The 15454-nt window shown below is 38.1% G+C and overlaps 1 protein-coding gene across 2 annotated transcripts in view; it reads left to right on the top strand.

Annotated features, from left to right (window-relative positions):
- The window catches only part of LOC118211264 (homeobox protein Hox-C13a-like), a 31620-nt gene extending 16538 nt beyond the window's left edge, over positions 1–15082 (top strand). The window contains exons 1-2 of one of the 2 annotated variants that reach the window (XM_035388344.1): positions 10454–11190; positions 13794–15082. In XM_035388344.1, coding sequence (XP_035244235.1) covers positions 10527–11190; positions 13794–14053 — 924 coding nt within the window. In that variant the 5' untranslated portion in view covers positions 10454–10526 and the 3' untranslated portion in view covers positions 14054–15082. Of the gene's footprint in view, positions 1–10453; positions 11191–13793 lie in introns of those variants that run through there. The other variant, XR_004761983.1, reaches the window with a different exon arrangement.
- The last annotated feature ends 372 nt before the right edge of the window (positions 15083–15454 follow it).

Here is a 15454-nt window from a genome sequence, read left to right as displayed (position 1 = left end):
AAAGCTGAATGGTTACATAGCTGGTTTGGTGGGGATGAGTGTATTTTAGTTTGTGTTTATAAGAGCTGATGGACAAAAAGGTGCATTTTTATACAGCATTTCAAATGCGGGTGCATTGATTTTTTTAGAAATATATTTTTCCTGATAATTATCTTTAAAATCTAAAAATCAGTTAATCAAAAAACGTGTTGGTGCTGAAAGAATTTAGCATTAGCACATTAGCATTCTGGAGTGTCTCCCTGTTCCTATATAAACACAGCTTTATTTTGCAATTGGAACTGATACTCACTTGCTGTATGCATACTGGGTTCAGGATTGTTCTTATGATGAATAGAAAAGGGGTCCTAACTGGGATAACCTCAAAACTGACTAACCACCCCCCCCCCCCCCCTCCCCTCCAAAGACAGGAGAGCTAAGGCACACAGAGCATTGTGCACACTTAGCAGTATTACACGCTGGGTGAACTGCCGCTACAGAGAATGAAGCCCCCTCAGAGTCGATAGAGCAAAGTTTGCATGTTATTTGGGAATGCATTTTTGTTCGACATTGTACTGGAAGTTTTCCATTGAAATTTAGTGTAAAATTTTGTGTTTCAAATAGATATTAAACCCAAGATAAGGCCGCAAACCTCAACATAAAGCAGTATTATGAAGTTTTCATTTCCCATTATTTTTCAAATGTGTACACATCTGATTGGAATAATTTTATAGTTGTGCAGAAATTTGAACTTCATTTAAACATATTTTTTATCAGAAGTTAAAATGGGGAAAAAGCAAGTAACAAAACTGTGAGCTCCATCTCTAAACCAAATTCTGTGAATTTCATTGACATTCATTTTTTCATTCATTACTGAAATTAATTACCTGAACCTGAATTCATCCATTCTGTTGCCAACATTGGAAGTAAGAATGCAGCTTTGACAAGGAAAGAAAGTTGTGATCATTAGCCCCTGTTGTTTGCAAGTAAACAGATATTTACTGGGTTCGCGGTATTGGGATGTCCATAACAGTACATATTCTTCTGTGAGAAATTATTGGTATATGTCTGGGCTAAATTAATGTGTGGGCTTATGTTTAGAGTTCAGGTTCCCAAAGCAGAACAGCTCTGTTTTCTCATTTGACCTAAGGCTTATGAGCTAAAAGAATGAATTGGTTGGCCCATTTGCTAATGTTATGTACTTCATTGAGGTGTACATGGTCTGTTGTCTATGCTACATCCTAGATTTCTAGTGTATTTTTGACGAATGGAATTTTGCTGGTATACTCTGATAAACAGCACTTGTATCACTTGAAAATGTGTGTTGAAGTCTATGGAACCGATAGTAAAAATGTTTACCATTGTTTCACAAATGAATCACTTCAAAGTGTTAAATAGAGAGGGAGAGCATTGTGTGGCCAATTTGAATCCAATTTGACTGTCGTTGCTATACATGAAGTCAGTTACAAGTATGTTTATCCTGTATTTCGGTACTTTGGGGAGCCTGGCACAAATGGTTATTTGTTCATTCTAATAATGTTAGCTGCAAGCCAGTCAATTATAGCTTTTGCAAATGTGCAAAACAACCTGTGTAAACAATTTGTAAGATTCCTATTGTACTCGCTATATATAAACAGTAAACAGTAATGGCAACATTGTCATGCTGTCTGTATGCATTTAATTAGTAACATAGTTTGACAGTTGTGCTGGACTTTTGGACAATTGTAAACCAGTTAAGAGTCACCTTCTCAGTAACTCAGTGATTTTGATCCATTATAGCATGTTTTTGCGGCAGCACTAGCTGCTTAGCATGCAATTGGAGCTTTTGGAATGGAGCTATCTTGCTTGTTACTCTCTTGGTCATGTGTGCTGGTGTCCAGATTGTACATTTACAGAGAAACTATTTTTAACTGAATGTTTATTATAAGACAAAAGGCAGTACAATATAAACAATACTGGTTGTTAGCTATATTGTTTGTTCGAAAATGTTAAGATATTACTTCATGCTGATACAATTGCTCAGAGAAACATTTATTTGTTTAACAAGTAAATTTTTTTTCAAAAAAGATATGCATCACAAATATTTACAGCCCCTTTTTGAATGCTTTGTGCACCCTCCATTCACATGGGTAGCACAACTGAGTCATCTTCTGCAGTGTTTTATGCAGTTTATGAACTTAGTGGGGGTGGGAGATCTTTGACCATTCTGCCATACTGAATCATTCAAGATTCTTCAGATCCTCTGGTCTGCCCTTACAGACTGCCCTCTTCTTAAAACCGCACATTTCTGTTTGAGTTCGAGTCTGGAGACGGAGACGGCCTTTGCAGAATGATCATTCTGAGCTCTGTTAACCATCTATTGGTTGATTTTGAAGTTCAGCACTGGAACTTTGATTAGAAGCAGCCATTATGGTCAGATGAAACCAAAATTGAGCTTTTTGGCCATGGACACTTGTGGTGGGTTTGGCCTGATCTTTGCCAAATGTTTCAATGTTTTTTTTGGATGTACTGGTTAGGTTCCGGGGATCTTAAGGCCAGTGGAATCATGAACTCTACCAAGTAAAAACCTTTTGCTAGAAATGGAGTATCTCCTTGCCAGAAAACCAAAAAACCCTAAATTGGCCACAAGCAAGCGGATGGTAATAGGTACTAAGCATAACTTAAAATCTGACAAAAAATTGTCAACTGAAAAAATCATGACTGTTTTGCACTGCCTATATATCGGTCTTTTGACTTGAACTGTTCTAAAAGGTTGTGCTTGAGGAGAACTGTTCACAAGCATGGCAGAAGATTCTTAAGGATCTGGAACGATTATGCTGTGAGGAACAATCGAATATCCCCCCATGCGCTCACCCATCTCATAAAACATTATTGAAGACAAATCAGTCATATTATCCATTTGAATTGAGGGTGCACAAAGCTCTAAAAACAGGAGTGTCAATGTTTGTGACATATCTTTTTGGGTAAAAATACTTGTCATAGTATTTTAATGTATTCAATATTCAGAACCAGTATATAGTAAGGGAATACATACTTTTAGGATTTTATTGAGCATACAATATAGCTCATTACCTGTATTAGTTTATACAGCTTTGTTTGTCATATTTAACCAGGGTGTGAATACCAGACGTTAGCACACCTTTCCATGGCGTTATGTTAGCCATTTTCCTTCAAAAGTGACTGACATTCAAACAAACAACTGCCAAAACACAGCCTTGCCGATTTCTTAGTCATGTGCATCTAAAATGACTAAAGGCGATATATCTGATGAGGTGCGATATGAGATAATTCAACTGCATAAGAGGTGAAGGTCAAAGGAAAATGAGTAGAAAAACTTGAGTGCAAGACACAGAGAAAAGATGCAGAGAAATAGAGACTCCTAACAACCATGCAATAACTGGTTGACTACCGAAACTATCACCATGACAAGACAGTATGTACAAATTTTATCTTTGAGAGATCAAGCCCCACTCTGGCTTCAGATCTGAAGTAATCCACAGCTGTTTCAGTTGGTTCTTCCATTGTGAGAAGACTACTTAATGCTATGGGTCTGAAAGGATGTGTAGATGTCAGAAAGCCACTACTGAGAAAAGGAACTGGTATGCCGAAACTGGACACCTGAGATGTGGAGGACAATTTTATGGAACGATGAGTCTAAATTTGACATTTTGACAATTTGAAGGAACAAATGTTTGAACCATGCCTACAACCATCAGTCTAGCATGGTGGAGGATCAGTGCAAGTTTGTGGTTGTGTAACAACATCTGGAGTTGGTTATTTGATTGAAGGCATCCTGAATGCTGATAAATATGAACAGTTCTTAACATATCATGCAATACCCTCCGGACAACATCCTTTTGCACCAGCAGATTGTGGTTGCTGTTTCACTGTAGACAGGAGAAACGGTTCCTTTCTAGTAGAGTTCTTCCTGTATTTGTAGTGCAGTTTTGGTTTGTTATTCGATAAATGTGCATATATTAACTGAATCTTCTATACCTAAAGTTTTTTTTTTTTTTTTTAATAAGTGACCAAATAATTTTGGCCTGTATTGTTTATGTGTGTGTGTGTGTGCGCGTGCGTGCGTGTGTGTATACATATATGGAGAGAGAGGAAGAGACATACCACACATACACACCACAATGAAAGCAATGCTAATTGGTCTTTTTTGTATTACATGGAAAAAAGTGTCTACTCATCACTAAAATATTATTGCAAAAGTGGCAAAAAGTGTTTCATATTGAGCAAGTGTAACAAATATGAGAACACACGAAAACAATGCTTTCTGAATGAAAATAAATAAGAAAATTATTTTGCAATAAGCCCACATTTTGAATGAAAATAAATAAGTAAATTATCTAGCAATATCTAGATATTTTTTTCCATTGTCGTGTGTCTGTGTGTTTGTGTATCTTCTCATTCCAATGCGTTTTGGGATCCATAACACATATGTAGGTCACGTGGTTCTTCATTTTTTTGTTTATTCAGTTAAGAATTCATTTTCTACAGAACACGTTCTTCGGGCTATGATAATTGGTACATGAAATGGACGTGTGAAACGTTTTTCGGGAGTATCCCAGAGGTTACAGGTTTTAATCGCGTGATTGGCCTCTCCTACTGTGTCCTTGAGCAATTTGCTTCAACTCAACACAGGTCTGTACGGAAAAGCAATGCATGTCGAATGTCGTACCCTTCAAGGTAAAATCGAGACGATTTAGTTTTTCTTTTTGTTGGCAGGAATCCATCAAAATCATTTCTGATTTAGTTGGGTTAACATAAACCATCAAGGCATGAGCGAATCAGATGAACGTCCTAATAGTAACCCATGACTATTGGACATGGGATTAATAATAGTTGAAGCAGCACAATGAAACTGATAAAAAATTTTAAAAAACATGGTTGTGCGTGCTCATGTCCCCTTCAGAAGTCAGTTTTCGTTTTTTTATTGTGTTCATCTTCTTACAAAGGCAAACACCAATGCATTAATAGCCTACCTATCAACAAATAATAACGTTAGCTTAAAGACAGCTATATTATTTCGCCGATTTACAACGAAGAAGACAGCCAAAAACGACCAGCATATCAAAGACGTTGGCACAGTTGGTATTATGCAAATACCTGGTTTGTCTATTTCTTGTTGTTTTTTCACACATGGAAAGTTATCCAGCTCCATATTCTATAAATGTCTCATAATTGAACAACTTATAAAGTTGACTCAGAAAACCCTGTGTCCAAATGGTGCTGCGATGGTAAATATATTTCCAAGGAACCGTTTGGTTATTTATAAGAATTCTGTTAGTAGAGTGGATGGTTTTATGCTTACAAAACAAATGTCATATAAAACAACACAAATACATAATAATAATATTAATAATAATAATAATAATAATACTGTATTAAAATTATTTTATTTATCCTTGAATATCCCATGGCTGATTTGACATTCCCTGTACATCCTCAGGACCTGGAGTTTCTGTAGACCGAGAGTTAAGTCGCACTTGAAACCTTTTAAACCTTACTTGTAAAGCAAAAGTAATCGAAAGTATGATACTTATACTGTATCCTAGTTCAACAGTGTAATATTTATTTTCTTTTTTTCTCATTCATATATCAATCATTAATGTATGCTAATCTATATTATTACGCGCCAGTTGTTTTTAAAAGCAGTCACTATTGAAACTGATACTGTTTGTATTTAACCTATATTTTTAATTAAAATATAAACTTACCTTAGTTTCCACCTGTAATAAAAACACCCACGAAGCCTTGGCGACTGTATGGCCTATATGTGCAATGCAAATATAGCTATCAAAGTTGAGGCGTATATTTGGATGCAAATTTCTGTCATATGGTAGGCATGTATGATAAACAATGATAAACCATGTCTGGTTTTCTATTTATACTGCATAAGCTATTATTCTTTGGTTTATTTTTCTCAAATTGAACCCACGTGTTTAACAACCTCACCAATCTCCATTCCATATGGTTGAATCAATGTTGGACGAAATAAATACACCTTTCAGTAGGTTATTTGAAATACGACGTGGGTTTCTTGTGAAATTAAGTGTTTATGTGAAGAAAATAAAATAGGAATCACTGAAAAACTGAAGACGGAAAACGTCCATGGACGTAACTTCAGATACTTTAGGCACCTCCACGCATGCGTACAAATGACCAGACAAGCTGAAACACATGGGACGTCCATCTATTCGTTTACACTGGTATTTAATCAATATGAAGCTTTTTTCAAGGTCACCTTCTTCGTGTTCTCTGCATATTTGCAATGGAAAAACTATGCATGTTGCTGAAAAACATGTTGAGTCTGTATTTCTTAAAATATGAATATACGTAAACTATTCAACTATAGACATTGTGTAGAAACAAACAAAATTGACCACTACTCCCTTTGAACAAAGTTATAATGGACTATTTGGGGCATAGCATGATAATCATAAAAATGGTACCGCCCCATGTAGGCCTACTGGTGTCGCCAAGGTTTTCCTGTAAACTGTTTCTCACCGAACATAGTAAGTTATTAGGAACCAACTGATCAAAACAACTGAAATAATCTGAAGTAAATTTGTATTGAAATAAATCTGTAGCGAATTAGTAATTGTTTGGGGGTATTTCGATGTTTTCTACATTCAAGTTTCTAAGAGAAGTGGGGTTTTCAAGTTGAAACTGCAAACCTTATGCAGAAGCGCGTGTGTTCTCAGGCACGCACTTCCATACTCCTGAAATGTGGTTAAGCAGAAGTTCATACACGTGGTATTTTCATGTTCTTTGATCGCTGTGCTCGAGCGGGCCAGGTCAGGCCAGGCCAAGCCAAAGGCTGAAAGGGGCTGAGGCGCGGACCTAAGATATGATTTAATATGTACAGTAAGTCCTGGAAATCACTTTAGAACCTAACTTTGTTCATAAAATATATTTTGGTGAAATCTTGGTAATTTAGGAAACATTTCTAGTGAGAAGAAAAAATGTCCCCACGATGGAAAATTAATAAATCTATTTTTGCATTTAAAAATATATTGTGGAATAACGACCCCCCTATATTGATAAATAAGAATTATCTTAAAATTGAATGTATTGATTTCAAGTCATGAATTAACTTTCTTTGGCTGACTTTAATTGTAAATGAAAGATTCGCGCGTTTATGTGCATGCGCCAGAACGACTTGCCAGGCTATGTATTGAAATATTTGCGGTTACGTCTTTTTAACACAGCAGAAAAGACGAATCTCGAAATTCCACAGTAAACTAAAATAAAATTTGTGAGCGGTTTCTGACTGATAAGGTGCACCGCCTCCGGGAAATTTTTCCTGTTTTAATTGAAACAATAGATAAAATGCATCTAGGTGAATGGATAACTAACGGGAGGTATCGAACCAGGAAATAAGATTATCAGTTTTGCTGTAATTGGTGCAGATAGTATAGGTTCAATAGACGCTTGGTTTATTTTGCATTACATTACATTAATTTAGCAGACGCTTTTATCCATTGGCACTGTCCGGCGTTACCGATATGTAAGAATGTTTCAACTGTCATTTTGATTTAATAGAGAGTAGTCCTGCCTCCATGCAGGTATTGAGAAAACACAAACAATGTTGTGTCATTTATTCACTCGTCTATAGCTGAAATATTTAGCCAACGGTTGTTGAAACAAAAATGATAACAATTAAATGTAAAGCACACATGCTATATTTCCTCGCTTTAAACGAGACATAATCAGCGGATAATGGCGCTTGGGGTAAATCTATTCGTGATTAAAAATAGGTTAATGAAATAGCTTTATATTACATAATAGAATCAAATGTTGGAACAAAGGTGGGATAATCTTTATTATAAAGTGTGCATTCATAACATCGTGTATTTCTTGACTTCTTTTTTAATCATTGGGTCAATCCCAAAAATAGTATGTCCGAATTATGTATTGTGAGTCACGGGAGTTATGATTTATGACATCACAGTCGAGACTTTTGGTCAGACTGCAACTACTCAATAGTGGAAAATACCACTTATATTGTAACTTTTAACAAAAAGTCGGATCAGTTGTATTCTGACATGTTTGGGTTGGATGGCGTTAGTAATATTTGGAACTGAATAAAAGTCCATACATTGCATCCGCTCGTCTTGTTATCTTCGTCGCCACCCCTTAAAGGTGAAATTAAGAGTGATAATCCCAAATCTTTCTTTTTCCTGTGCAGAGACTCTGGAAGCCTTTCGTCCTATTGATAGCTCTCCTAATTGCGCCGCGTTTGCATGTTAAATCGACTGTGCCAGTGTGAAGTTCATTCTTGTCTGTCTAGACTCGGATTACGACCGTGTTTGTCTACGTTTTTTACCTTGACCTTGGACTTCCTTGCAGCTGTCAGTTGTAAGAACCGTCAATATTTGTCAACTATCTGAACCACCGGTCTAGATATTTCCTTTTCCCCAACCTTACACTTAAAAGAACCTAGCATATGACGGTTGCATATTGCATGGCACAGGTCAGGTTTATTTTTGTTGGTCTTACCCACCACGACTAAAAAGTACAATAGAATACACGTTTGCAACGAAATTACTGCGCCTGACGCGTCTTCTAGTGCTTACGATAAATTGTGTGCATATCGCTAGTTGCTTTGATGATGAAATGTGGCCTTTGGGATTGGTAGGCTCATTATTTTATTTTACCATTTAAAATGTATGCTTTTTTTCTGCGGCTCATAGAGACTCTCATTATAATATAATCGTATCCATCATGGATAGCAACGCGTAAGGAAGATTGTATGTTAGCTGGTGAACGAAACAACACCAGAAACATAGAACTTCATATGCTCTCTTAAGTGGACGAAATGTAATGGCAGTCTGTATAAAAACCTTGAAGTCCTTCCGTTTAACTTGTCAGCAAATATTCAGTTGGCCAGATCATATTTTTCAGCCTATTAATTAGGAGCGTGCACTGAATTGTCACTACTGCTAGATGGCATGTAATGAGGAAAATAAATAATTTTACATTTTCAATGAAATTAGCTTTGGACACCTAGTCGGTGTTTCTGGACGAAACCGTACCTATTTAACACTTAAGCACACATATATGCCCCCCTACATAAAATGCAGTGAATATATTTACATCGAACTTGCAGCTTTAGTGCTGGTTGTTCAAGAGACAAAACAAACGCACATTTTCAAGATTGCATCTTTCACTTTGCTTGTGTTTGTATACATTTCCTGGACATTACTTAATTACCTAATTTATTTTCTCTGAAAAGTACTAAAAGTACAACACTACTGTTCCTACTCCCACTACTACCAATTCAACAACAGCAACTACTTCTAGTTATTATTGTTAGTATTAAGTAGTAGTAGCAGCAGCAGAAGCAGTGGTAGTACTATTATCGATTCTAACAATTACAACGTCTTATTATCATATGATCATGTTAGAGTGTCATAAAAATTACAGAGATCATATGCAGTAGGTGTATAGTTGGTTTACCAGTTGCCGTTTCTTTCAACTGTTTACGGGTAGTGTTTTTCTATCTCTTTTAAAGTACGAACATTTACTGTACTTACTCCACACTTTGTATTCTCTGGTGTTCTGAAATTGTTGTGTCTATGGAGTTATGTCAATATTTGTTTTCTTTTTTACTTCGTGCAATAGAATACATGTATTTTCTGCTGTTTTTCTTGTTTTCCTGTTTGGTTTCGTATAACCTTCTGCCTCACTCAATATCACTCATTCAAATTAGCAATAGCCTAAGACCGCTCGCTATAGTCTTATTGCATATCGAGTTTATAAAATTGAATATATATATATATATATATATATATATATATATATATATATATATATATATATATTCAGAACGTGTCTTTCTGATATCAAGAGCGACATTAAATTAGTTATTTCTGTGATATTTTTGTTTTTGTCTAAACCACATTCACATTTAATATATCAATTGTGTTAATATATATCCTGTCCCATGTTTCTTGTAACAAATCTGTTACACCTACGAATATCAATGATTTTTTCAACGAATACACCCATAAGCGAAGCTGTAGATATGTACACCAAAGCAGAACTTAAAGATATATAATTTTGCCTTTACCGATTATTGCATTTTCTGGTTTAAAGAAATGACTGTCTACAACCTCTTCCAATTTTAAATCGGTTACAAAACAATAATTGTAATAACGTCACAAAGAAATCGATGTTTACTTTAAAACAAGTTTTCCTGGGATTGCCCACGTTATGTAGTTGGCGTAGTTTGCGTCTAACTTCGCCTTTAAAGATTCCTGACTTTAAAGTCATTTCAGCCAATAAGATGGCCAGATAGTCTTCAAAAAAACAACCAAGAAGCGGTCGGCGAATCTGTTTAAAGGGATTTGCCCCCCCCTCGCCCCATCATCTTCGCTTCAGCCTCGTTATCATATCACGTGACCCATAGCCTGGATTCTAATGATGAATTCGACACTAGGGGTCTTGGGTGCGCATGCGCTCGCGTAAAAAATGTGCTTCGAAATGAGGTGTCTCTTGGAGTAGGCGACTTTTAAAAAGCATCGACAGCCCATGATATGACGACTTCGCTGGTCCTGCATCCACGCTGGGCGGACACCTTGATGTACGTGTATGAAAAAAGCCCGAATGAAAACAATCCAAATAAAAACCAAGCCATGGACGGACTAAGCGGGAACTGCCCCGCTAGCCACTGCAGGGATCTCATCTCTCACCCGGCGCTGGGACGACATTCAGGCAGCATAACGACACACCAGGGCTCCGTGTACTCGGATATATCTTCTCCAGACGCCGGTCGACAGTGTCCCGCTCCCCAGACTTCATCTAGTGCAACTCTGGGATACGGTTACCCGTTTGGAAGCCCCTATTATGGGTGCAGGTTGTCCCACTCACACAACATGAACTTGCAGCAGAAGCCGTGTTCTTATCACCCGTCAGAGAAATACACGGAGCCTAGCAACACGCTGCCCACGGAAGAACTGTCCAGCAGGGCCAAAGAGTTCGCCTTTTACCCCAGTTTCGCCAGCTCCTACCAGACTGTCCCAGGTTATTTAGACGTGTCCGTGGTACCTAGTATTAGTGCACATCCGGAACCGCGGCACGAGACATTGATTCCCGTGGAAGGCTACCAGCACTGGGCTCTTTCAAATGGCTGGGATGGGCAGGTGTACTGTTCCAAGGATCAAACACAGTCCGCTCATCTCTGGAAGTCGCCATTCCCAGGTAGGTACAATAAGCCTGTTGGTGAATGATATGTCATTATTGTCATTATAATAACAAAGTATCATTATCAATTAACCATTATTCATATATTTCATTATTAATATGTCAGTGGGAAGCCATTTAATCTCTAATACTCACAAGGAAATTCGTGCCATCTGTGTGTGTGTGCGCGCGTGCGTGGTGTAAATACGAGTTAAAATCCAATTTTGTTAAGCTCATGCATCTAGGATGACGAATTTATATGGAGGTGCATTGTATCTTGAAGGTAACCTAAAATACAATGTACTGTTGTACCTTTTCAAATGGTAGCTTATTGCTTTTTGCTTATTCACTGCCCACTGACTCTTCCTTTATTTTGTCATGTGGAATAATGTGGAAAAACCCAATCGCAAATGTGCCCATAAGGCAGGAGGTAAATGAGAAGGTTAACGAAAAAACCCAGCAAATTGGGTAGCCTATTTGATTTACCTTGAGGTTTGCGACCGAAAACACGGAAGTGAACAAGCCTTTTTCATTGGCGATCGGAGGTGGCATTAATAGCAGTGCCTTTCAAAATAACTTCAGGACGAATTCCTGGCACAGCTCCAAAAATAAATGAACGCCACTGGCAGAACAAAAGCTGAGAGATGTTTGGATATGAAGTCTGCAAGGCGATAGTTTGTGTCCCGTTCCAAAAAAATAGGGGGGGGGGGGGAGATGTTGCCCATAGCCGTATTCTAATTCAATACTTCAAATGTTTTAGAACGAATTAAGGGTTAAGTCCTGGTGGTCCTGGTGGTTTACAGTGCTACACGCACATTGGAACTGGATTTAGCAGCATACCGCTGCTTTCCCCGATGAAATAGCGGGTACTATTTGCACAGACTCCGAGGCAATAAATCATGGATGCCTGTCTTTGTCATCAGCAGCCGAGATCTTTCGCCATAACCTTTACATAACTGTTTCGTATCTCCATCTTCTTTAATTCGGCCTCGGTAACACATTTTGATACAAATTAACACTTTTGAGCACTTTTGGTTTCCTGGGCTATTTCTGGGCATTTCAGGATACCTTTCACAGTCAAATTTAGCAATTGAGTATGGCTGTTATGCAAGGTTTGTTTACCATGGGTGTCATGGACTGTATTGAATTTGGACTTAAACAAATTACTCCTGACCCTGCCTACTCAACCACCCGTGTCCGACTCTGTCTGTATACCTCATTTCGCCTGACTGTCTATTAGAATACGTACCCTCTCAGTGTAATGTTCTGTCGCAGTAGAGACTGTTTACGTCTTTGGTAGCCGTATATTACCCGCTACTGTTATGTTGCGTCGTCAGATTGAAACCCAAGCCTCCTATGGTATATTGGATATTTGCGACGAATAGTGTGACGTAGATTGACCAAGCGTTTATAAGAGCAAAAATGCGCCTTAAAAATCACTAACCCATTGACGTCCGCCCAGTTGCTTGATTACTGTGAATAATTATATCACGCGAGTGGGAATAGCATATTTCGTGTTCTGAAATTAAACTTATATTGCAGAACACCAGAACGGCAGTTCTGAGATTTCTCCTAGGGTTTTGACTGTTATACTTTTTGTAGTTGTGGAGGACGAGATCAGAATTGTTTGCGTCTTGTCCTTTTAATCACTTACAAAGACCAATGGAACAAGCCGGTTAACATTGGTTAGGACGTCTGGTTCACTTATAGCATTGACTTGAATACAATATGCTTTTAATGGCATAGACAAGCATTCAGAATGGTATGCCTTGTGCTGGCATGTGTTGACGAGACTGTGCGTTACCGGTTATGGAATCCTCCTATAAAACAAAAACCTATAGCATTTGGGGCCGATTCGCTGTCCAGCAAGCAGAAACATTTAGTAACGTAGGCAATGTCAGAAGTGTCAAGTTTACTTCGAGGAAAAAATGTCTCTTGGGCTTTACCCAACGTCTTCTTTTGGGTCGCAGGAATGTCGGGCAGTATTACATTTCGCACATCTACCTTTGAAAGCATATTCCGAGAAACAAAAATGTGAAAGGTTTGTCTTTACTGCTAGTATAGTTAGTTTTTTGTTCGTTTTACGATAAAATGATGCGTACTGTAGGCCTATTCCTAATATTATTTATATTCACAAGGCCTCTGGCTTATGATAGGCTATCCGTTTAACCATTCAAAACCATAATGACTACTACAGGAGTAGTGTATTTTCAGCCCTGGACAGTTACCAGGATTATGAAGTTTACCTCCCAAATCCTACACGAAGAGCCTGTAGGTCAATAATGACCGACCAATGAACGCAGCTTGAATTCATTGCAAACACGCAGTCGCGGACTCGTGCGAATATGATGTTGAAGAGACAGTAACAGTTCGAGCTGCAACTGACCGGCGGAGTTCGAAAGGTTTCCTAATAAGCAATAACATGGAATGTGGTATTACAGAACTTTTATGAACAACACGTCGATTCGATTCTTGGCTATTTTCTATATTTAATTTAGGTTTAGACTGTTTTATGTTTGTAGGCCCAGCATTACACTACTATTGATGTTGACGTGATTATTATGGTCATCTGCATTTTCTGGGCCAAAGCGTTCACTGTCACATGTATTCTTCTGTCACAGATGTGGTTCCGTTGCAACCTGAAGTCAACAGTTACCGTCGAGGTCGCAAGAAACGGGTTCCGTACACCAAGCTCCAACTTAAGGAGCTGGAGAAAGAATACGCAGCCAGCAAGTTCATCACCAAAGACAAGAGACGGCGCATCTCGGCAACAACTAACCTCTCCGAGCGCCAGGTTACAATCTGGTTCCAAAACCGTCGGGTCAAAGAGAAGAAATTTGTCTGCAAATCTAAGAGTAATGCGCATATGCATACTACTTGATGTATTTCCGGTGTGCTCCTCCCCTCACATCCCCCCGATCAAGAAGTCAGAATCATGTATCTCATTAGAAGTCGTTTCTGGTGGTGGCCGATTGTATAGAGACACCTGAACACCTTTCCATCCTGGTTTTGATTTTTCTGAAAATTTAACCTCCACTCTACATCCACCACCTTGGCTTTGGGGGGAAAAAATACAAATCTTTAAGACACACTGAACTCCGTTAGTACTTGTCTCATGTTTTATGATTGCGAATATTCTCGTGAGTTTGGTCCCTGTTTCACAACAGATTTGTGGAATATGCTTTTTTCTTGCCCGCCATTAGTTGACAAACAAAATCTTTCTCCTCTCTTCGTCCTTACTCACGTTTCCGAATACCAACGTCCTTAGATTCTGTTCTTTTGATCTTAGCCTCTGAAAAAGTAAGGACCGTAAGCAATATAGCTACACTACTTAGAGGATGAATCCACAGCTCTAAACGAGAAATGTGTGAACTACATTACATGATTCAGATACGCTTACAAAATGGACTCTGAATGGTTTCTGGTTTATTGATTTATTTTTGTCCCAAACAAAAATCGTGATCAACCATATTGGAACGAGGGACATGAAAACTCCGAAAACTCTCATTTGTTTGATATACGGCTTACTCCTTTTGGTGCTTAGGATATAAGCAAGGCTGCTAATGTTAAAATGTACAGTACATTTATTATTTAATGAATATTCTCTCGTATGACAGGAGTTGTAAATTGGAATGTTTTATGAGGTTGATATTTTGTTCTTTGGTCAGTGAAGGATATGTGTCCTCCATGCAACTGGAATGATTGTAATCAGTTTAAGAAAGTTAAGTATTACATATTAATGCACAATCTTCCCTCTCCTTATTTTGTTTGTAAAGTTAATGTAGGTCTTAATGCATTTGAGCTGTGCATTCGCCTTGTAAGCATTTGGCCCCTTTCCTTTGTGCAGGTTGTGAACTGTGATGTGGTTGATTCAAATGTACTCAATGGAAACGTGTTTCATAAATAAATGATAAATGGAAAAACCTCCCTTGTTAGTTACTTAGGGGTTACCATTTATATGATGGAAGATGACTGTCCTTTGCCATAACCTATGACTGTCATGTGCTCTCTCTCTCTCTTTCTCTCTCTCTCTCTCTACCCCCCCTCTCTCTCTCTCCCTCTCCCTCTCTCTCTCTACCAAAACACCTCAACTGTATGCTGCTGTTTATTTTCCAAGTCACATACGCGCTCAATGTTGCGCTGAAACATTCTGATCAGACAGTATTATATTACTGTAAATGCAGTGGGTACGTCGGTGCACCCGCTATCTTGCGACCAATTAGGTGGATACTTACTTAATTGTTGTTCATAACCCCACATGTTTGGGCCGAACGGAGCATAA

This window comes from Anguilla anguilla, chromosome 13 (assembly GCF_013347855.1).
Source record: "Anguilla anguilla isolate fAngAng1 chromosome 13, fAngAng1.pri, whole genome shotgun sequence".
Classification (NCBI taxonomy): domain Eukaryota; kingdom Metazoa; phylum Chordata; class Actinopteri; order Anguilliformes; family Anguillidae; genus Anguilla; species Anguilla anguilla.
This window is presented reverse-complemented; position numbering and strand designations above follow the sequence as displayed.